Genomic DNA, 23,377 nt, shown 5'->3' with positions numbered 1-23,377 from the left:
AAGGTATAGAAATCTTGGCACCTAGGGCCCCTTCGGTAACGAGCTTGCCTGGGGTTAGACTTCACCACGTTCGCAGTACCCTCTTCATACAGGCTTCTACCCCCTTTTCGCTTAGGGCTTAACCTTACGCAAGTACTTGCCAGAGATGTAAAGGGTGTCAACATCTTGCACCGATCACAGATAGCCGAACGTTTCGACGTTCCTACGAGCGTTCCCTCTATCAGGACATCTTCTACGTCTGCAACAAGGCTAAGTGTGAGGTAGGATTGTTCTGCTTACCGAGTATCATCTCTTGCCTGAAATTCCGCTGCACAGCACTGTTCCTAAGCCTAAGATATGGCGTCCGGCCCTGATAATCAGCCTGAGCTCGGGTCAGATATTTCAGACTGGGAGATCGAAGAAGGTCTCCCGCAATTTGAAGACCAATTCATACAAAAGTATTTCCAAGGCCGCGAAGCCCTTATAGATCAAGAGAAATCTCAGCGGAGTGATGCAGCTTTCCGCCAATCTCTCACACCACTAGCCACCGAAGCGTGTGCAATAGTATCGCGGATATTGGTCGAGGAACATCGGACTATTTGGACCGGCGAGTTTCAAGATGACCTTGCTCGGCAGGAAGGCGTCAACTTACATCCAGGAATGATGTTTGCGCTTGCCCGGGACACAATGGAGAAAACGAAATCTTGGCGAATAGTGAAAAAAATGCCAAAAGGAGCCTTGTTGCATGCGCATCAGGACGCTATGATCGATGTGGACTGGCTCATTGATGAATTGCTTGGGACAGAAGGAATGGCTATGCTGGCAGAAGAGGCGTTGTGTGGTCCAACAGCGAGGGCGCACGGAAAGGTGGTTTTCCGTTACTCAAAAGGATCACTAGCGACCGCTTCATCGATTTGGAGCGAAGAATACCAACCATCTCATCCTGTTTCCATGAAAGAGGCTGCTGGGAGCTTTCCTGATGGTGCTACAGATGGTTTTAAGGCCTGGCTAAAAGCCAGGTGCACCATCACCCCGGAAGAATCCATCAAGCATCATCACGGACTTGATGCCGTCTGGAAGAAATTCACAAGCTGCTTTCCACTACTAGACTCAATGGAGTATTATGAACCTATACTGCGGGCGTCTATGCAACGTCTTCTACGACAAATCGTGGGTGATGGCTTGAGTTGGGTAGATTTTCGATGCACATTCGCAGCCGATTTCAGATTAGAGGGTTGTGAAGAACCGTCTAAAGGTCCCGATGATCTTGTTCGCATCTTCAGCGAAGAGCTGAAGAAATTCAAGGCTACCGAGGACGGAAGAAATTTCTGGGGATATCGATTCATATGGACAAGTTTACGATCCTGGAGCAAAAAGAAAATTGTGGATCACATGAAGCAATGCATCCTCATGAAGAAGGCCTATCCTGAGCTCATCGCTGGCTATGATGTTGTCGGACAAGAAGATATGGGGAGATCACTGGCAGATCTTACACCCGAACTATTCTGGTTCAAGAAGCGCTGCTTCGAGAACGGGGTTGATATGTACGTATTCTTGGGCGTCTTCCCAGCTGAAAATCAAAGTACCACACTTGAACTCATAGACCGTTACCGTCTTGATAGCAAAGACAGCTTGTCATTCTTCAACATCGTCTATTTACTCCAATTTATATTTTGAGAAGAAGCACTGATATGGAGATCTGTAATAGTCCGTATTTCTTTCACGGAGGCGAATGTCTGGGAGACGGCGATGAAACGGACCAAAACCTCTTTGATGCCATACTCCTTGGGACCCGAAGGATTGGCCATGGATTTTCGCTATACAAGCATCCTCTCTTGCTGGAGATGGTCAAGACAAAAAAGATACTCATAGAATCGTGCCCAATCTCAAACGAAGTATTGCGCCTCACAAGCTCCATCAAATCACATCCTTTACCAGCCCTTTTGGCTCGAGGCGTCCCCTGCGCTCTCTCGAATGACGACCCAGCTGTCTTAGGGCAAAGGGAAAACGGTGTGACGGACGACTTTTGGCAGGCATTGCAGGGGTGGGAGAATCTTGGCCTGGCTGGGCTTGGTTCTCTTGCGGAGAACAGTGTACGCTGGGCAGCACATGAGGATCAAACAACGAAGGAATGGACTGAAGACATCAAGAAAGGAGTTTATGGCGAAGGGATACGGGCTTCGAGGCTAAGGGAATGGCATATGGAATTCAACAGATTTTGCGAGTGGATCTTGTTAGAATTTGCTCTTGACTACGGAGGCGATGAAGACTAGATAGACGCACACAAAGACTTTGAAATGCAAGGACTGAGCACAGCACAGTACAACCTACATATGATACCGTTCTCCGCCTTTTTGGCGTGGAAAAACAATGTCAACATATTCATGTCAGTTCGGGAAATTGACCCTGAAAGACAATCCTCTCAGAGGGGGCTCTTCTTATATGTCAATGATGAGTACATTGCAATGGCCGTATTTTGATAAGAAGGACGGCTTGAAGACGCAAGGCATTCGAGATGAGGAAGAGGTAACAATTACTTTCCGTATTCAAAAATATCAATACGGTAATCATACCTTAGAGGATTCGAGTTTCTCCAAGCCCCACCAGACTACTAGGTATTGACGTGGGGGATGGTCACATTCAGTAGAAGAACGGGCAATGAATCATGTGTTGACTGCCAGATTCTCTTAAAATTTACACACGTCTGTGGCAAAAGAAATCTACTGTTTGACGACGACAGGTGTCTCCCCCAACATGAGTTATCAGTACAGGCCTCCACCGAAAAAGAACTTAGGATGGTCTCTACCCTCGATCACTCCTCACCAGGTGCGACTCCGCGTCCAGCATCGAAAGGTCGTTGCGATGATAAGCCGATAACCGTCTTTTGTGGTTTGCACCAGTGACAATGACTTTCTTCCTTCCGTCCTATTTCCAGAAGCGGATCTTACGATATGCTCTTTCACGACTAGAGCTGCTGGACACCGATGCTTTAGATCTCGAGAAGTTGGATATAGTATGGGGTAAGAGGAGCACAGTTGAGCTGAGGGATGTGGCCGTGCATACGAAGGTGGGCATACCATGCAGGTCATTCTACTTCCCGTCGTGCAACGGCTGAGCAAATGCTTTCAGAAACTTGCCGATTTACTACAACTGCCAAGGAATTTGGCCATCTTTTCTGCTCAGATTCAGTATCTTCGGCTTACGATCCCTGCGGACCTCTACATAAGTGGAATATCAGTTGAAGTGCAAGGAGTGCAGGTGCGCGTGAACGCAAACCTCGAAGATCAATGCGGAGGGGGAAGACCCAAATCGACACCACCCAAAAGAAATCGGTCGGGAAAACCGTCAAAGGGCGTCAAAGCGGACAACCCAAGAAATACACAGTCTCACGTTCACGACCCCGGTGGCGGTTTTCCCAGCCCTGTACTGCAAACAGGTGGTGACAGCCGTGCAGGAGTCTCAGAGTACTTGCCAACTACCGTTGACCTAGCTAAGTCATTCTTACATGACGAATCAAAGGAAGAAAAGGCCGAACTGCAAGATGCTGTTGCAAAGTCCCAATACCTGGATCAGTCTCTAGTGACTAGCGATGATGGTGACGAAACGTCCGATCTTGGTGTTGCCAACACACTTCCCCTTCCAGGGTTTTTGGCAGACTTTCTGAAAGGTGTTGGGGACCGTGTCCAGTTGAAAGTCAAGGATGTGGAATTGGACCTGGACATTAAGCTAGATATTGCTTCGGAAAGCTCTGCCAACAGCGATACATCAGAAAGGTCGAATGTCTTGACCATTCGGTTTTACATAGAGGACATAATCGTCAACGCTATCACCCGCCTAGCAACACCAAGCGTAACGGATCAAGGGAGCGTCCAAGAAGCTTCTAACTCTGTCTTTCAAGAGACCCGTCGCGTGACATTGGCCAATTTTCACGCTATGCTCATCTCTGATGCCTCGTTGTTCGCCAACGTTGCTCGATCTACCGGACCGTCGTCTCCGGAGACTACCCACGCGAGCATTATAGCGAGATCTGGCAGCAAGCCTATAGACTCTCCTGCTTCAAGTACCATTGGCGAACCCAAAACGATAAGCAGTCCTCTCCCTGCGAGCCTAGACAGACAAGATTCTCAGGATTCCGAAGCACCAATGATATATGACTTCAGTCAAGAGCCTACGGATTCCGAGGGTTCTGATACGGATCATGAATCTACCGCTTCATTGGGTCTGTCCAATGCTGGCGATAGTCAGTATCATGATAGCGCGGTCACTGGCTCCTTCTACTCCGCCTCCGGAGACACCCCACAATCACCCGAGGAAGGAAAAGATCCTAAAGATCTTAGGTCGTTTCTACACGAGGGGGCAGCCAACTATGGATCTTCTGCCCCATTGTCGAGAATGTCTCACAACTCCGTTGATGCAGCGTCGCTTGAAGGCGGTCGGACACCTCCAGCAAAATTCGATGCATTTCCTCCAACATCACTCCCTGCTGGGAACTCACAAACGGAGCTTGGGTTCGACATGCGAAGTCAAGGTTCCATGCGCCCATCTGAACCACGAGCCAAGCCCCAGGATCCTGGCCGGCCAATGGGTATCAGTACAGAAGCTCTGCCTTCGAAGTCCTCAAGTCCCAGCAGTCATACAGTTTCTCCAATTTCTGAAGACCTTGCACAATCAAAAATCTTTAGTCACGAGGAGGCAGAAAGCATGTACATGAGTGCCATCAGTCATGTTTCTGCTCCGCAAACAGATAAGAGCACATCAATACCTGGTCAGTGGAACGCCTCGAGCTCGGACAGCGGCGACGAGGGTAGTGATTCGCTTGTTCCAGGTAATCTTTCAGTTCTGCAGGACAAACCGACCAGCATCTTACGCCAGCATGAAACACCGGCGAATGGAGATAGACTTGCAAGCCATTATGATGACCATGGTCCTCGGATCCCCCGGATTTCCAATCCAGAATCGACTGAACACATGTTTCCATCTTCGACATTGCCCACCAATGTAAGGCATGAGCCAGTGTCACCCCCTAGACTTCCCAGCCAGCGAGATGGTTCATCCCAAGGTTCTGAGGCCTCTTCGGCAAATCTCAAAAGCCCCTTCACCATCATGAAGCGCATACTATCCGTTGACTTCATTGCCCTGGAGATTCCCCAAGGTAATGCCAATACAGCAGACAGCCCAATTGGGATCAAGCATCAACCGTCTGCTGCTTTGAGCCAGACACTCTCTGGAAGCTCAAGGTTAACCTCGCAGACCACCCACGCCGCTGCTCACGGAATCTTATCCTCGGATTACAGCTCAGACTCCCAGCAGTCTGGCCGACGGCCATCTATAGATGTAGGTAATATTCAAGTCTTGGGTGATATGGGTCTCGCCAAATTGATGATTCTGGTTATTGAAAAAATTAATGCCATGCGTTCATCCTCTTCCTCCGAGAAGAGCAGAACAGCTGTCCCGCAACCAGCTCCAAGAGAGGTGAGCCAGGTAAGATTGAAGGTGAAGCGGATGTGCTGGAAGTTTCTCGACGTCGTCAAAGGAGTGCCTGTGAGAGGTATACGTTCCCAGAACCCCGTGGAACAAAACGATCTGCGTGGAGACTCAGAAGTTTTATTGAGAGCGGAGATGAAAGAATTCTGTGCTATGTACCGCAAAAGTGAAGCATCGTCTGTATTGGAACTATCGACAAGAAAATTTTCATTTGGATACGTCTCGGAAGACATCCTCTCCTTTGATTCCGGCTTGAAGATGAGAGAATCTACCCGAGACATACTTGCACCTATCGACAATGACATGAAGTTAACGGTAACGAAGACAATTAGCGCCACGAAGGTTGAGTTGACAACACTTCCGTTGCATATCGCTCTAGACTCACGCCGACTCGACGAGACTTTTACCTGGTTCGGCGGATTCAGCAGTATGCTTGGTCTCGGAAGCTCGATGATGTCCACTATGACTGTGGTAGACATGGCGGCTAAAACTTCCCATCACAGCAGGCCAGTTCGCGGTGTACACTTCGAAGGCCAAACGCAGAACAGTCCAAGACTATCTCCTCCAATTCAGACGCAGAACAAAGTCACGGCAAGGATTGGGGGCATTGTCCTTGATCTTCGGGGTACACGCTCTTCTTTACGTCTTGAGAGCACGGCCATGAAGCTTGTCAGCCGAACGGAAGGTCTCGGCTTACAAGTCGACCGACTGAACATCAGTGACCCGTATCTGCGGCATGCCTCTTCTGAGCCATCTACAGCGGTGAAGCTTTCGAATCTTAGAATAGAGTACTTGTCAACACCCAAAGAGAAGGATTTAGATCGGCTACTTGCCCTCTTGTCTCCTTCCAAAGACGAGTATGAAAGGGATGATGATATACTGCTGGATACTCTCTTGCGTCAACGACGACAAGGAGGCGTAGTCCGCGCTACAGTCGAAAGCCTTGAAGGCATCCTGTCGGATCTAGACGATCTACAACGTATTGCAGCGTTATCGGAAGACCTCAAAAAGCTCTCGACTGTGACAAAATATCTGCCTGAGGATGATCGTCCAGGTATCCTAACGCTGATGTTGGTTCGCGACCTCAGACTCAAGATCCAAGTCAACGACAGCTTTGGTGCAGCTATTTTGGCTTCGAAGGACTTGGAGGCAGCATATGTCGCATTCCCCAGCTTGGTCGCTCTTGGAATTACTACATTGAACCTTCATCGAAACGGTACAGAAGAGTTGGTCGGACACGCTCTGCCCATGCAGATCGTTGGCGAGACGTATTCACCCATGGTCATGGCTCGCTTTGTCGGCAACGAAATGGAACCTACAGCAAAAATAAAGCTTTACAATGTACGCTTTGAGTATCATGTCCCCACTCTTATGGCAGTTATGGGAATGAAGGATGCCACATCCGTCCAATCAATTGTTGCTGATATGGTGAGCTCTGTGGCTACTCTTACTGCCCGAGCTGCCGACAGAGGATCTACACCAAAGCCTTCGGCTCAAGAACCCGCAAGCAGTGATCGTTCGCAAGGTTCGAAAGAATTGAGACTTGATGTTGCTGTGCGAGACTCGACCCTGGGGCTCAATCCACGCAAATCGCCGGCCAAAGGCCTTGTTGTTTTCACTGATACTCACTTCGTAGGTGCCATGCCCAGAGGAGAAGAAGCCGACGCAGTGCTTGATATCAGAAAGGCTTCACTCATGGTGATCGGCGACCGTGAAAATGCCCCTTCTACAGCTCAAAGCTCTATCGACCGACGAGGTCAGGTTGAAATTCTGTCCGACCTAGGTTATGTATCTGTCAGCTTGATCTCTGCAGCAAAAGCTACGATTAAAATTGTCAAGCTCGAGAATGATTCCAGCAGGGCAATCGATGTAGAGATCCGGGACGATCTTTTTGTCCTAGAGTCATGCGCGGACTCCACCCAGACATTGCAGAATATCATAACTGGACTGATACCGCCAACGCCGCCCTGCACAGAATTGAAGTACAGGACAGAGGTCATACCCGTCGAAGACATGCTCGCTTCGCTCTCGGGCAATGCTTTCCCAGCAACTCAGATCAGTCCTAATACCGATAAGGAATTATCACTGGAACTTGACGAAGGCGATATAGTAGACGACGACGTCCCGCAGAACCTCGAATTCGTAAGCAGTATCTATAATCCTAACCTCGAATCAGTATACGAAGGCATCGCAGACAGCATGCTTGAAGATGATATAGAATCTCTACCAAACCCTTCGATCGTCCAAGGAATGGGAAACAAGAATACCATGGAAAATTACGAAGAGCAGACACAGATTGCTCCTGATAACTCCTCTCTTGATTTCGTCGACGATCACTTTGGAACGAGCTCAGTGGTGGGAGGCACTGCTCATCAGCGGAGTATCCAGCAAAACACCTACGGATTGAGCAACGAGTTCAGAGTGCGTGGCAGTCCTTTGAGAGTTCGTGTGCGGGACGTACACTTTATATGGAATCTCTATGATGGCTACGACTGGCAGAGTACCAGAGACACCATCAGCCAAGCCATCGAAGACGTTCAAAACAAAGCCACAGAACGTTTGGCTCGCAATGATAGACGCAAACCTGCGGACCCCGACGAAGAGGAGGAATCCGTGATTGGTGACTTTCTTTTCAATTCGATCTACATTGGTATTCCCGCGAATCGTGACCCAAGAGAGCTGGCTCATCAGGTCAATCGCAATCTTGACGATCTTGTCAGTGAGACAGAAAGCTATGCGACTTCCACACCTTCAGGCTCGCCGAGCCGAAAAGGTCAAGCACCACGTTCGAGAGGCAGCAGGAAACTGCGGTTGAAACGTAGTAAGTATCACAAGATGACCTTCGAGCTGAAGGGCGTCTCTGCAGATGTGATAGTCTTGTCGCCAGACTCAGGCGATACTCAAAGCTCTCTAGACATCAGAGTACAGGACCTCGAGATATTCGATCATGTGCCAACTTCCACATGGAAGAAGTTTGCTACCTACATGCATGAGGTTGGAGAACGCGAAAGTGGAACAGACATGATCCACCTTGAGATATTGAACGTCAAGCCTGTGCCCAGTCTTGCAGCGTCGGAGATCATTCTAAAGGTGAGAAAGGAGGTTTTACAAAGTACGAAAGCTAATTCGTGCTCAGGCCACTATACTTCCGCTACGACTTCATGTCGACCAGGATGCACTTGATTTCATCACCCGTTTCTTCGAGTTCAAGGACAACTCTGCGCCGATGCAAACCTCGCAGTCTGAAGCGCCGTTCCTTCAGCGCGTGGAAGTGAACTCCATACGAGTCAAGTTCGACTTTAAGCCAAAAAGAGTCGATTACGCAGGTATTCGTTCAGGACATACGAACGAGTTCATGAATTTTTTCATACTTGAACAAGCAGACATGATTCTCCGACACGTCATCATCTATGGCGTCTCTGGTTTTGACAAGCTCGGCAAAACCCTCAATGACATTTGGATGCCAGATGTCAAAGGGAACCAGCTGCCCGGTGTTCTTGCGGGACTTGCACCTATTCGCTCGCTCGTGAATGTTGGAGGCGGTTTTCGCAACCTAGTCGCTATCCCTATCCGAGAGTATCGAAAGGATGGTAGGGTGGTTAGAAGTTTGCAGAAAGGCGCGGTTGCTTTCGCGAAGACAACGACGAGTGAACTAGTCAAACTGGGAGCTAAGCTTGCGATCGGTACTCAAACCGTGCTTCAGGGTGCCGAGGATCTTTTAACTCAGCCGGTGAAGAGATCAGATGTGAGTGTTGGTTGGGAAGACGCCGAGTTCGAGGAAGACGAAAAGCCGCAGATCAGTGCGTACGCCGATCAGCCAGTAGGCGTGGTCCAAGGCCTTCGGGGTGGCTATGCCAGCCTCGAGCGCGATCTACTCACCGCCAAAGATGCCATCATAGCAATGCCTGGGGAGATTTTGGAGAGTGGCACGGCAGGCGGCGCCGCGAGGGCAGTTTTGAGAGGCGCTCCTACAATAATTTTGAGGCCTGCAATGGGCGTCAGCAATGCGGTGGGGCAGACATTACTGGGGGCGACAAATAGTTTGGACCCTGGAAACAGAAGGCGGATTGAGGATGTACGTCCATCTCCTCCCTTTGGCTTGCAAATACTGATTCACGGATAGAAATACAAGAGGCATTGAGATTCTCTGAGCTCATGGCAAGCCAGCATGCAAGAGGCGTCAGCGGCGCACCTTTTGCGGGCTTTGGCATCGCGGACTGCTGGTTGCATAGCGATGTCTTTTTATGTTTGTAACTCTTTACACGTAGTCATGATTGGACGAGTTCAATGAGAGATCTTGTGGAGCATGAGCCATAATTTGTGTAGAACGAAATATAAAATTTGGTCTAAAAATAATGAAAGTTACCTTAGGTCTTTGTATAAGATACGACTTAGTGTGGCAGTCTTGAGAGCGGAGATCGTCCGTAAAGCTAAAATTTCTCTCTCCTCTCTGAAGCCTCAAATCTCGTGTCATCTTCAACCCATATAAGACCCCAAGGGATGGCTCCATAACCATAAGCCTATACAATAGATGGAAGACTGTGCAATCACACCTTTTGACCAAAGAGTATGATATCGTTTACCCCATGCCGGCGGTTCAATACTGATGCCTGCTGCATGTGATCCTGGATCAAGTCAGCTCAAATGGCCCCGCAAGAATTTTGCATAGGATTATTCAAGATCTGGAGAACTATTGATATGATTAGAAGACTTCATTTGTAAATCCGAAACAGTGATGCCTGAAACACTTTGAGCCAAGCCCATCACAGCCATCCCATCCTCTAAGACAACGTGTACCTCAAGCTATTGAATCGGAATGCCTAAAGCTACGAAACTTCGAGGCAGCCTCCTTTCATCAGATTTGCAGACATAAAACCCACCAGCGTTTGAGGTAAAGGGAACAGAGTACCACACGTCTACCCCACTGCGTCTACTCCACTGGGGGAAGTGTGCTAGGCTGCACGCCCACATAGCTCGTTCAGCTTTAGCCTTCTCCAACACTGCTGTTGCTAGCACCGAAGGGGACAAAGATATCAACATATCCTGGGGAAAGATATACAAGCCGAACGTCAATCAACAGAAACTTTAGGCCTCTCTTACACACACGGGTCTGACAAAGCTCCTACACCGCTTTGAAGTATCGCTGAATGCCAGCTTTGTCTCTTTCCGCAGGGTTTTGCACAGTGGACAATCGTCTGAGATGAGATGAGATGATGTGGACATTGTTGTCCACGGCCCAATTCCTTATATGGTCTTTTAGTTCGAGGTGCTATGCACCACAGCCTGGCGACAGCATAAGTTTCTCAGACCGCTCCAAGAACAAGGGTCTCTTCCGGTCTTGCAAAACCTCTTTCCCCGTCAGAGTCTAGTGTTACCTTTGATGTAAAGCAGGCCCGGCTAGGCGGTTTGGGAGGGCTTGAAGAGAGATCGGAAAATGGAGTATTGCCCTTATTGCTTTCACAAATGTTCTCTTCCCCTCGTAATTCCTTCTTCCTTCGCTTGTTCTTCTCAACCACTTCTGCTTTGCTTTCTTGGTCTTTAGTGCTTTCTCCAAGTGATCTTTTGATAATGTTGCTTGTCAATTTTCTTGCATGATCTCTGACTCTGTAAATCTTGGATGATATCTTGTTTCTCTGATCGAGAACCCATCTTCGTTAATGTCAATGCTGAAGTAGACAACACGACTGGCCCTGATTCCGTTCCCAATCGTCTTTAGGAAAAATAGCCGTTACATCTGAGGAAACCATGGCTGAATGATTGATACAGTGACCAACGGAGAACTTGTCTGGTGAGTGCTCCTGCCTCCGCCATTGGAGAGCTATGTGATCAACCTGCGTTTGCTAGGTCAGGAACAAAGACATTATCGCAAAGTCATGACGGGGAGATGAACAGTGACAGGGAAGATGAAGTGATACACAAGTACACGGATAGGTCTTCGACAAACATGATGATGCCATGACCGCTTGCCTGGTTATCCAGACGATCGTCCGACGAACACGCGAAAAGTGAGGTCTCTTAAGGCTCCGAAAAACTGGAAGAAAGGAACACAGCTTGGCGTTGTTGACTGTTTATGTTGGACGGAACACTGGCTGCGGGAACACTAAAGACTCCTGCTTGTAGGCAGGGTTATGAGAAGTAGTGGTAGCTGAAGATCGACTTCATAGTTGTTGTCAGGGCTGCAGGAAGGGAAGAGATGGCAAGTCGAAATGGATGAATCAAAATTAGGCCAAGTTGTTGATCAACTATCAACACTTCGCCTAGATCGTTCATCCTCGACACCCCTTTTCCACTTCTCGACTCCCCCAATTCACCAGGTTCATCGCTACCAGCTTGCCATCGCTTGATTATTGCAAGGCCAAGACAACCTTCGAACGGCCTGTTGTTGCAGTTACTAGAAGAGGCTGCAGCCAAGGGCTTCAGATTCTCATCATCCAAAACAATCCAACGACCAGCCTCCTCCATCATCAATACCACCAATACCCTTCCTCACACTCCTGACTTCGGAAACCTGACAGTAACATTAAATCTACTCTGCCAAAGTCTACCTTGCCTAAACGATATTGATTCCGAATTGCTGCACAGGAGCTCTTACTTGGGCGCAGAGTTCAGCGAGTTCCTGTATCAGCCTCCTTTACTGTAACGGAATTTCAAAGTCAGTATACCAACTATATTGGGCCTTGCTGATCACAGCTGTGGACGTATTAAACTGGGTCTTTCCAAGACCGTAAGTTCACATCCTTTCCTGTTGGAGTCCTTGTGTCTGAATTTGCTTTGCAGCTTACCCTCATTGTTAACACACGTCGCGTCCAGGGTTTCGCGTTTTTGAGTCATAGCTTGTCAACTTACCTTACAAGTGGAATCCTTGCGGTTGGTACCCTTAAGTTAATTTTGTCGGTCTAGGAAGGTGTCTCTTCAATCGGGTCCTGTTTGACTAAATCTTCAGCTCCTAAACTATTTGAGGATCGGCCACTGAGGCAAACAATTTCCGGCGAAGAGTTAAGCGTCAGGATGCTACCCCCGTTCAACCAGTTCTTCCGAAGGAATGGCGGAGATTCTCCAGCTGAGCCAGCTGGTAGTGAAGACCTTGAGTGTGGCCATGGATCATTGGTCCCGCAAACAACGACGGCAAGTGGATATCAATCGTCCCCAAGCAGGGTGTATCTGCCTGAAACACAGAGTATCCGTGCATCAACGGTACCTCAAACACGAACACCAAGCCGCGAGTACTTTTCTTACGTACACCACAACGGTCAACATGGCTCGGCAGCGCAAGTGCCACTTACGCCGAGTGGACCTTCGAGAGTTGTAGGATACCTTCCACGAACAATATGCAGCGGTTCCTCACCTCTTGTCGGCCCGACGGGGCTTATCATGCTGTCTCAGCCTTCCGAAGACGCCAGCAATAGAGACTTCATGACCAATACTGGACCTCAATGTCGTTCGACCTCGAACTCCAACACAGCCTCGCATAGGTCTCCTTCTCCAAGATCTCCATTTGATCCTGGCAAACATGGCCAGGCTTTGCGGAGATTGGAAACTCACGGATCTCTAAAAACCATCCCATCTGGTCAACAGGGAGGTGATGCTATCAACCGCACGTCTATCTCATGGTCCGAAATCGGCCGGGAAATTTTCGAAGAACACCACGATGCCAGACTCCAAGGCTCACTTCCTCAGCAGCCAGAAAGTCGGAAATCAGCAGACCCATATGAAACAGTCGATCAGCACTCGGGGGCCGACCTTTCACCACCACCAATCCAATATCTTTCCAACTTCGTTTACCAACCAGCAGTGCTTCGCCAAGGAGACTATTCCAAAGTTGTCAACTTGCCCGATCCGCCGAAAATCGAAGCTGGGCAGAGTTTCACAGAGGCTTCACCATCCTTCGTCTTTCCATTGCCAAATGCGGAAGCAGATAATTCAAATCAAGTGACCCAACAAGCACTGCAATGGAGCCAGGCTTCGCCTAAACCACGTCAAGCAATATCTTCGAAATCACTGGTGGGGGAACCCGATGCCTCGCCAGATCTTCCGTCCAAGAATCTGAGCTCTAAAGAAATGCCTGAGAACAACACAATCGGAAGCATTGTGCGAGACTTTGGTACTCAAGGCAGTAAACAGTTTGAAGACGTGTTTGCTTATGAAGCGAAAGGGGAAGAAGAACAGCAAAGACGCATTGGAAACCTAATTCCAAAGCACCCTCATTCTGCCCACACCTTCGCTCAGAGTCCAACTTTCGAGGAGATCGATGAATATCTCTGGAGTCCTGCCCCAAGTGACGATGGCCAGGAAGCTCCATCGGCACCGCACACGCCAGTCCCACGCCATGCGCCATCGGATGCCTTACGTGCCTCTCCTATTTCTGGACTTTCACCGGATTCGTACGGCGGCTTCTCACGGTCGTTAAAGCCTTATGGCATCGAGCACATTCGTTCCCGGACCGGCTCGTCGGGTAGTCAACGCACCATAGACAGCCCATTGCCACATATCGATGTTCTCATTCCAGCCGGAAACATTGATCTTCATTCTCATTCAGACTTCTTAGGCTCATCCCAACATGCGTCAACCATGGGAAGTAGAGATTTTTCGAGCATACTGTTACGCTACTCGGGCGTAATCACGGATGGTGCCTCCTCGCGGCCCATGTCTGAGAACGAACTCAAAGGAGAGGTACTACATTCGCTGGGAGATCGAACGAAGACTGGATTGAGTATGCTGAGGTCGAGGGACTCAAGTAGCCAAGCGGATCGTCATACCAATTCTGAACAGATCCGTGGAGACCATAAGCCAAATGCTCTACTCGAGGCGTTTCCGCTTGATCGAGTCCTCAGTCCGTCTGCAGATGCTGGACCTGGAAGCAGTCAGACCTCGTCATCACCGAGCGCAGACCGCTATGGTGGTGATCCGTCCGGCCACAAAGCGCGTTTAGGGAATGATGGTCTTCCGGCTTCTAGGACACGGTGCCCCACTCCGCCACTGCTTTTCGGAAAACACGCTATTGGTGAGCCCAAGAATACTAGTACAACATCAAGGCCAGCTCTTGGAGGTAATACGAGTCGCTTCGATCAAAACCCGGAACCCATTAGACTGAAGGAGACCGGCCGCTTGCCCACGGCCTTGTGCAGCTTAGGTGAACAAGACTGGGAGACTGTTTCTGCTGAAACAGAAGCTGGTACGCACGCTTTTAATGGCATCGCCTTCGACACTGAGACCGGTAGCAGTCTGGCGGATAATTCTGACTCTGGTAATTTGTCCCCGTCAAAGGAGCCACATTATCCTTTCTACGGTGTCAGAACTCAACCAGTGATGCAGCATCCGGCGCATCCACGACACAATCATTCCTGTGTGCTCCTCAAGAATAGCCAGACAGGGGAATTGGTTCAAGTGCCCGAATATGAGTATGCTTCCGGAGGGCGTTTGCCAAACAACAACACTAGTGCTCAATTAGTGTCAAGCGTACGTGCAGACAGTACATATCAGCACCCATCTCCTTTACGGGTCGAGCATAATCATCCTTTTTCTTCCTCACTATCTATCATTCGCTTGAATAAACCATCAGCGATAAACATTCAAGATAGTTGTGTGATGATGCAGCAGAATCATCTGAGTTCAAAGCCGTCCAGTTGTGGGCTGTCAGAGGGTGTTCAGGAAGTAAAGGAAAAGCAGACTCAAGTTCCGTTGTACAATACAACTCAAGACGCGTCCCGTGATCGTGATCCTGCGGTGGATCAGAATCAACTTATTATAGACTCTAGAGAGCAGTCACATCATTCGTCTCCCTGGTTGAGTACAGTTAGCGAAGTCGCCTCAAGCGAACTCTCACTACCTAGGAACGGAGGTACTTTCACAGAGATGATAGTCTGGGATGGAAAAGCACATGTGCATGGCACTCCAGAGCGAGGAGGCAATCGAGAAGTGGGGAGCAGTCTGGCAGATGCAAGCAGCCCGGGCGCCAACTTCTCAAGTAGCCCAGCGCCGCTCGCCAGCTCACCTATTTATTTTCCAGACACACCATCATCATTAGGTCAGGGTCTTCACGAGCAGGCTGTCCGACACAATTTGGACGATGGCAGCCTAAATCTACTAGGCGACTTCCACAAATCACTTGCAAGATCATTCAACCGCGAAGACCCAGCAACCTCGACAGTTAATATAGAGGATCGTTCTAGATCGCATTCAGTATCTGGGCCACGACTGGAGCACCGCGAATCATCACCACGTCGACGTAGGTCTTCCAGTGAGAGTCATTCTAAGCTCATGGAAACGCCTTCTGCCCAAAAAGCTTCGGCGCTGAACTTGTCATCCTCGGATGGCTATGCTCAGCAGACCACTAGCTCTGTACTTCTCCTCAGAAACCCTTTCTCGCGTTCAGACGACAATGATTCTCGGTATAGCCACCACCAGCACAATTTCATGGAGCGAAAAGGTCGCCAACCAAAAGCGGATGACGCCTCAATCAACGATCCCACTACACCCTCATCAACTGAATCTCGACCTTTCGTCAGAGACGGGGTTGTGCATACTGATGCCGCTCCTCCAGTCCTCCGTCATCCTGTCTATGGTCGCGACCGTCCTTGGGATCGCATAAGACCAGGCCTCCCCCGTCCAAGACCGCACCCGGACCCACTGGGACGTCCACTCTTTCAGCGACCAGTTGCTCGAGCTGAATCACCTCACCTTCACCGTATCCCACATCCGCCTACCCCAGAGCTCCTTGAGCGCCACGTACTACTTTCTCGCATTTACCTCATACCATCCATGGTGATCCCCCCCATTGCCCTTGTTTACGGACATGGCTACATGGACGGCATCACGAGATTCCACACAGCGGGTGAAATCAACGGTTTTCGCAACACAGAGAAAACCATAGCTCTTTGCTGGGGCTACGGCTCGAGCGCTATTTGCATCCTAGCTATTATCATTGCCATGATCATCATTTCCGCCTCCGGTTAGCCAAATGCTTTACAAAGCCACAGCATTCAGCAAAGTCGCATCTCGAGATCCTCTTCAACAGTCTCTACCGACAGACCTACACACCGTACCGATGCCTTTGAAACAATCTTGAGCCATCAAGATTTGCCACAGTCTTTACCACAATCTTCTAACGGCCACATTTCCATTGTACAGTCCTTGCAATCAGTCTCCATCGGTGATTCCACGCATCCTTAATCCGTCGATATCTTCCATCTTGAGTCACCACGTCAAACCACAGTCTCTACGGCAACCTCCTCACGGCCGAATCAATGGTACTCCCAGCAGCATTATATCACATCGATGGGATCATTTTCTTCGGCGACTTCAGTTCATGGGTCGACGCCAAACTGAATAGCCCGGCGGAGGGGATCTCACGTCAAACACGTCTCGGCCGCAACGTTGTAACGGCCGAATTCATGATATCCCCAGCCAGCAGCAATTGAATACATTTATTACTTCGTTTCTTCGGCAGCTTCTGCCAGTGGGTTGAAAACCATATCTTGACAGGACTTTTTCACTGTGGATGGGGACCGCTTCATGTCACATACCGAAGGCATTGCAGAGCCAGCTTCAGTCTATGGGGGGTCTGGACGTCTGTGAGAGGGACACTTTTCCATCCCACCAAAAGGCAGCGCGAAAGTTTACACGGGAAGCTGTGAGAGGGTGGAACGTGTCAAATGAGTAGCATACATTGGCGTCTGCAATGCCACTCAGTATGAAGAATTTTCTATACGACTTCTTTCTTGAAAAAAGTGTCGAAGCTTTTAATAATGTTTGGAAATATTCCGACCTAGCTAGCTTTCAGACACCAAAAATACCAAAAACAGTTGTAAGACAAAGTTGGCGGTTCCCATGCTTTGATTGGCTACTGATTGTGACAATGATTCTTGGTGAAGCTTTTCACAATCTGGCTGGCGAGTACCCCTTACTTACCGCTTCTCCTCAGTCTTGTGGCAAGCCTCTGTATCGGGGTTTCAGGCTATGGAGTAGTAGAGCGATCTTTCTAGAAGAAGTCTACCAAAGTGCTCCTATGGGTATGGGAGGGATGCCGCAAAAGACAATCTCTTTGGCCCTTCTCTGCACAAAACATTTTTATGCCAGCCTTGGCGTCCATATTGGGCCGCGTCACAAATTCGCCACCGGCTGCCAAGGTTCTAGAAAGCATAATAACCAATTGTTAGGAAAATGTATTGATTTACAACTCCTCCGCACAGAACCTCGGAGCTGTCGCGCAAAGGCATCCATACCTACATTGATATCATTACACGCACAGAGTACTTCGCCATGGCATTCTGCATCACCTTTGGCACGCACCGTACGTTCTCCCCCCCCCCTCTCTCTCTCTCGCGCGCTCTCTCTCGCTCCATCTTTCCAGCAAGCACTCGAGTGGCTCCAGCAAAAAGCTAACGGTTGGGAACAGAGTTCACGTCTCAGCTAGAAGGATACGAGGGCGTCACGGCGCAGTGTCACAACTGTGGGATCCCTGTACTCATGATGGATGGGGGAGGAGAGAAGAAGGGGGGAGAGACAGAGAGCCGAGGCTGATTGGGGGAAAAACACTTAGGTGGAAACTGGTCCGCTCATTGCATTTCGACATGGTCGTGGATCACGATTTGTTTCATCGTACGTGCATCCGAACCCACCCTGCCCCATCTATCCTCCGTTCCATGTGCGAGAACGATCCCCGGGCAACGAAGACGAAAAGCAAAAGCTGACGCACGACCAGCCCGTCATCCCGCTCTCATTCCACAAACGCAAAGAGGTCGCGTGTCCCATCTGTAATTTCATGCAGGACTTGGGGTGAGAGTCTTTCTCTTTTCTTTTCGCCTTCCCCTCTCTCTCTCTCCCCCCGCCTCTCTGCCCCGGCCGTATGTGTGACAGAAATGGCGGATCGGTAGCTTACCGAACTTCGTTTTCTTTGCCGCAGTAATCGACCAGACGTACAATCGCAACATCCTGGCGCTGGCAACATGATGCAAGGATCAGAGGTCCCGCCGTCACAAGGGTACCAGCCGCCGCAGCAGGGCTATCAGCCGCCGCAGGGAGGACCGCCGCCGCAGGAGCAGGGAGGGATGCCGTATAAATGATACGGGACGGCGAGGGAGGGAGCAAGCGGATGGTGGTGCTGCAAGTATGGCTGGGAAGAGCAAGCAGAGTGCGTAAGGGCGTGAGGAGTTGGAGGACCAGCGGTTCAGGGGCTTAATTCTATCCTTTCGTAAGGGGAGTCGAGTGGTGTTGTTTCATTCGTTACGCCCGCATTGACGATATCGAGCAGTGACTTTTGAAGAGCGAACTGAAATCATTGTCTCCCCTGATAAAGTCTAGGGAATGCTACTGAGATTTGAACAAGTCGAACTACTGATTTCGAAACGCGAATGCAGAACGTGGCAACAGGCTTTCTGGAGTACTTATAAGACCATGGGCCATATACACCGCGGAGGCAGACTCCATGCTATCTACCAGCCGTCACTGGATGCTGCAGAACATCCATCATCTTCAAACGCCCTTTTGGCCAGACTTTCGGTCGGTGTCGAAACCACAGCATTCCGCTTCGGGTCAAGAAGGCGAGGGACTCCTTCTTCAATCCCTACTAGTGTGTCTCCCTCGCAATCCCACCCGTCGTCCCAGGCTGAACCGGAGCTTGCTTCTCCAAACTGCCTCCTCCACCCGCCGCTTCCGGCTCCGCGGCATGTTTCTTCAACGCTTCCATCGTGATACCGTTCTGGAGTGCGGACTCGTCTGTGGCGTGGAGGAAGACCCTAGAGTAAAGAAATCCTCAATCCATGCTCAAGCGGACCGATACCAAGGGAAAAGGGATTGACAGGAGAACCCACTTCGGCACGACGGGATCATCCTTCCCCTTGGCAGCTTCCATCGCCTCCTTCCACCTCGCCGTACACAAGCACCACTTGCAGCCCGGTTCGAGCCCGATCGATCTCAGATTGTTGCCGCGCGAGGCGCTGAAGTCGAGGAATTCTTTGGTGAGGACGCCTGTACAACAACAACAAAAAAAAGCATTAGCCGTAACGCTGGCCGGCTGAGGAATCGGACGGCAGAGATGGGGACACGGACCGGCAACGGCGTGGTTTCCGCCATCTTCGGGTCCCACCCGACAGTAGCCGTCACGGTAGAAGCCCGTCATGGGTTTTTGGGAGAAGAGGGCGAGCGGCTTTTTGAGGACTGTTCGGGGGCGGAGGGTAGGTGGTTAGCGTTTGTTCAACAGGATGCTGGGACCGAAAGGACGTTTCCCGTAGGATTGCGTCTGTAGCATTGGGCCATCTCATTGAGGGCAGGCAGTGCTCACCATTGAGATTGTGGTTGCTTTGTTTCGTGGCCATGTTGAAGGCTGCGATGAGAGCGAGTATGAGAAGTGGTAGTAAGAAGATGACGGAGGTGGTGAGAGAGTCACGCTGTAGTGGCATTGACTAGAAATTCGGGTCGGATGAGTGTACTGAAGTCATTCGCAACTCGAGCAAAAATGGAGTCGATGATGACGTGCACTCAAACGGACTTACACCGGTGGTGCCGGACTTAGCATCCTGGCGGCGATCAGGAACAGAGGGACTTGAATCTGAGATGCTAATTGCTGGATACACATACGACTTTGCTGGGCTTCAGTAGGCTTTTTACATATTGCACAGGAGCATTGCCACTGCCATTTGGAAATCTCATTGCTGCATGCTAGATGTCAAGGAAGAGAATGGCATTGCTGCAAAAGAAGCTTTCGCAACCACCTTTCTAGCCCCAACGGATGCTTGTTCGATCCTTTCTCGAGTATCAGCATCCAAATCTTGCTTCATCACCACACAAGTTGCCTCATATGCTATGGCTCGTGATTCATGACATCGGGCACCAACCATCTCTTTGAAGAGCGCCTCTTAGAAGTCAAAGAAATTGCAGCCTCTTCCTAGATCTATGGATGTCCAAACCCCCAGTGCTTTGCTGGATAAATCATAAGCTGGGAATCCGTGGAAAATCCAGCAACGAAACCCCATGGGCCACATTCGAACCTTTCTGCCTTCTTGTATCGCTAAATGCCGACCAATCCCATCGTGATCTCGTCTTTAAGTTCAAGCAAACGTTGGTGCATCCGTTTGACATTGTCGATCTTCTCCTGTGGAACATCCGTGGACTCCGAAACCTCACGATACAGAACCTCATATTTGGCATAGTAGGTCTTGAAATCTTGTGCTCTCTTCAATGCATGGCTGGTAGCGAGCGGTGAGTTGCTGCTTTCGGAAGTAGAGGGAGACGCGGCGGACGCTTTATGGCGCTTTGCACCGTTCACTTGTCCATTGGTTTGACCATTACTGTGAACATGGATGTTGGCGTCCAGATCGTCAGCCTTGCGCTTCAGAGAATGCTCTGATGTGTTGTGTGCATGCCCATTGACTGGGGGGGGGGCACCGTTAGGCTTGATGGTTGTCTTTTGGGCCTGTGATACAAGAGAAGTCGAAGAAGCTGAAGAGGCACCATTCTCGAGATCGGAAGCATTCGTCGGCGGTGAGGATCCGAGAGGGGATGGTTTATGAGGCGAACTGGTGGTCCGTTGGCGGGATATCGTTTTCTTCATCGCAGTTGAGCCTTGACTAGAATCTGAGACTCGATGTCTTCTTGCCGGGCTCGACGAACCAGACGGCAAAGGTTTCTTTTCATGGGCTTTCGCAGGTGGCGTAGAAGTTGTCTTTCCATTCTTGGTTTCTGATTTTTCGCTCTTGACATCTTTGTTCTTGGCGATTTTGCTGTGTTCGTGATTGGCGGCAGCAGGCTTAGGCTTCGAGGTCGCGTCTGAGCGAGATGGTGTGACGGGCTTTGACTTACTTCCCTTGCCAGCTGTAGTAGACTCAATGTTTCGAGACGATGAAGCTGGCTTTGGGGCCTTAGGGCTGATACTAACCGTTTTTTGGGTTGATGCAATAGACGGAGGAGACGCAGCGGCCTTGAATGGTAGAGTTTGGTCGACATGCTTTGGTGTCATAGATTGGGCCTGGAGCGTTGCTGCGTCTTCCAACCCGTCCTCCTCGTCAGAGTCATTGACAAATTCACTCGATTTCGGAACATTGGCTTTCTTGGCCCCTTTCTTCACCGCTGGATGATCCTCTTTGACCTTCGGGGCTGGGGTGGCTTTCTTTGGTCCGCTCGTTAGAAGGCGCTTGGATCGAGCTTCTTTCTCGCTGACCTTCTTCTTCTTAATTTGGTCCTGCGACTGCGAGCGAGCCATGGGTTCAGCGTCGCTGGGCGCAAGTCTGTCTTTTTGATCGCTCTCGTGACCAGTCAGATGATCACTTGCATTAGAATCATGTGGAGGGTTTTGCACATGGATCCTTGGGGTGTTGCTCTGCTTGATTGGGCCTTTGTGCAAGTCCAAGTTCGAGAGAATCTTGCCTTTACCGCGCTCATTCTTTGGGAGCAACATATCCCAAACCTTTTCCTTGGTAGAGATCCTCATCCTATCGAACGCTGAGATGGCGCAATTGATTGCGAGTTGACGATCATCCTGGTTTGGGTAATCGAAATTCCATACGTCCAACTCTTTGAAGGCCTTATCATTCAAGGTCCACTTGTCTGGAATCGGGCGAAATTCTTTGCCGACCTTGTTCAAGACCTCGAGTAGCTCATCTTGTTTGCAGCCCAGGTGTCCAACAAGTAATGTGATTGATGCGGGTCGTGCGGCTAGGAAGTGAATGAGAGGTGTTCGTAACGCCTTAATTTTCGCGGCCCTCTCATTGGGAAGCGATGGCACTGAGGTTGGTGGTGTCTTTTGAGTGAGGGGTGTGCGAGCAGCGCCGAGAGAAGGACTGACAGGCATCGAGCGAGTGGTATGGTTGAGATGTGCGGGGTTATGCTGTTTCTTAAGGAAAGAGAGCGGGTTGGTCTTGACAGACTGGTGTTTGAGAGCAGCTGCCGTCTGTTTGGTAGGAGGTGGGAGTTTGGAGTTATCAGGCACGTATTTGATTCTGAGTAGTCGTCGTTGTCAGTAGGAAGTGAATGTACCAGGAGAGACATGGGAGCACTGACTGCTTCGACTGCTTGTCTTTCTGGTGGGAGGCTAGTTGACTTTGTAACTTCATGAGAGCTTCATCAGCACCTGCAATATCTTCTTGAGCTTTCTGCATGGCGAGTTGGTGACTTAATCGTCCAGTCAATGCAAGTTTATTCTCGTCTTCTGTAGAGGACTCGTAGATTTGTGTAGAGGAAGAATTACACGGCGATGCGTCAAGAGGCTGGGATTTATTGCCATAGTGAAGAGTCTGTTGAAACATGTTAGCGTGCGTGACAGTTGTCAATAACTATTGAGCAAACCGCTTACTATTGTCTTTCCGAACTGAACATTCACGCCCTTCCCACCATGGCGGGCGCTCCTCAACATATCCCCAAGAACATTGGGTGGTAACTCGAGCTGCATGACTTGGGCAAGTCCGGTGTTGTGCTTGGAGGCAGCATCTTTGGGTTTCGACTGGGTAAAGTCGATGAGGGCAAGACCGCTGTTGGGAACAAGTAGCTGCGCCATGGCGTGTTTCCTCACGGCTCCTCAGATACAAGGGCGTGTTCCAACAGCTCTTGGAGTAGGCTGGCAGCAAGGGTTTGGTGTGCCAGTTAAGGCATAATGTAGAGGTCACGCTGGTCCATTTGCTCCATGCGTAAGAGCGGGAAGGACAAAGTGGAAGCAGCAGGGATACGAGGCGGGAGACAAGAAGTAGTAGCAAACGGATTGCAATGGGTAGGAGTAGGTGTGTATTATTGCAAAGGTTGTAGATGGCGATGGGAAGAAAGGAAATGGAAGGAAAAGAAATGGAGAATGGAATGGAGAGAAAGAGTGTTGAGGTGGTAGTGAATGGAAATTGAAGTGGAAAGGAATGAGGACAATGTGGAAGAATTGGGCTTTCCTCAGGTCCCAAGCGTATTAGGGCAAGATGATGGATGGAGACATGGAGATGGA

The 23,377-nt window shown here is 49.8% G+C and overlaps 4 protein-coding genes across 4 annotated transcripts; 2 read left to right on the top strand and 2 right to left on the bottom strand.

Moving 5' to 3' along the window:
- Nucleotides 1-336: 336 nt before the first annotated feature.
- Nucleotides 337-2,252, top strand: HO173_004513 (uncharacterized protein; the record flags this gene model as incomplete). Its single annotated transcript, XM_037306437.1, has 2 exons — nt 337-1,523; nt 1,688-2,252. The coding sequence occupies 2 exons, from the start codon at nt 337-339 to the stop codon at nt 2,250-2,252; spliced, it is 1,752 nt and encodes a 583-aa protein (XP_037166947.1).
- A 632-nt stretch (nt 2,253-2,884) lies between these two features.
- HO173_004512 (uncharacterized protein) lies at nt 2,885-16,880 on the top strand (the record flags this gene model as incomplete). The annotated part of the gene is made up of 5 exons (XM_037306436.1): nt 2,885-3,046; nt 3,109-8,553; nt 8,600-9,538; nt 12,364-16,411; nt 16,657-16,880. The coding sequence occupies 5 exons, from the start codon at nt 2,885-2,887 to the stop codon at nt 16,878-16,880; spliced, it is 10,818 nt and encodes a 3,605-aa protein (XP_037166946.1).
- Nucleotides 16,881-19,027: 2,147 nt separating this feature from the next.
- Nucleotides 19,028-19,859, bottom strand: HO173_004511 (uncharacterized protein; the record flags this gene model as incomplete). The annotated part of the gene is made up of 4 exons (XM_037306435.1): nt 19,028-19,196; nt 19,272-19,428; nt 19,510-19,617; nt 19,742-19,859. 4 exons carry the CDS (start codon nt 19,857-19,859, stop codon nt 19,028-19,030), a joined length of 552 nt encoding a protein of 183 aa, XP_037166945.1.
- Nucleotides 19,860-20,467: 608 nt separating this feature from the next.
- On the bottom strand, nt 20,468-22,948 carry HO173_004510 (uncharacterized protein; the record flags this gene model as incomplete). The annotated part of the gene is made up of 3 exons (XM_037306434.1): nt 20,468-22,394; nt 22,456-22,688; nt 22,748-22,948. The coding sequence occupies 3 exons, from the start codon at nt 22,946-22,948 to the stop codon at nt 20,468-20,470; spliced, it is 2,361 nt and encodes a 786-aa protein (XP_037166944.1).
- Nucleotides 22,949-23,377: the final 429 nt, after the last annotated feature.

The sequence above is a fragment of the Letharia columbiana genome (assembly GCF_014066305.1).
Source record: "Letharia columbiana isolate WasteWater2 chromosome Unknown Sc0000011_s2, whole genome shotgun sequence".
Classification (NCBI taxonomy): Eukaryota; Fungi; Ascomycota; class Lecanoromycetes; order Lecanorales; family Parmeliaceae; genus Letharia; species Letharia columbiana.
Note: the sequence above shows the minus strand (reverse complement) of the source record. Positions and strands in the feature narration are given on the sequence as shown.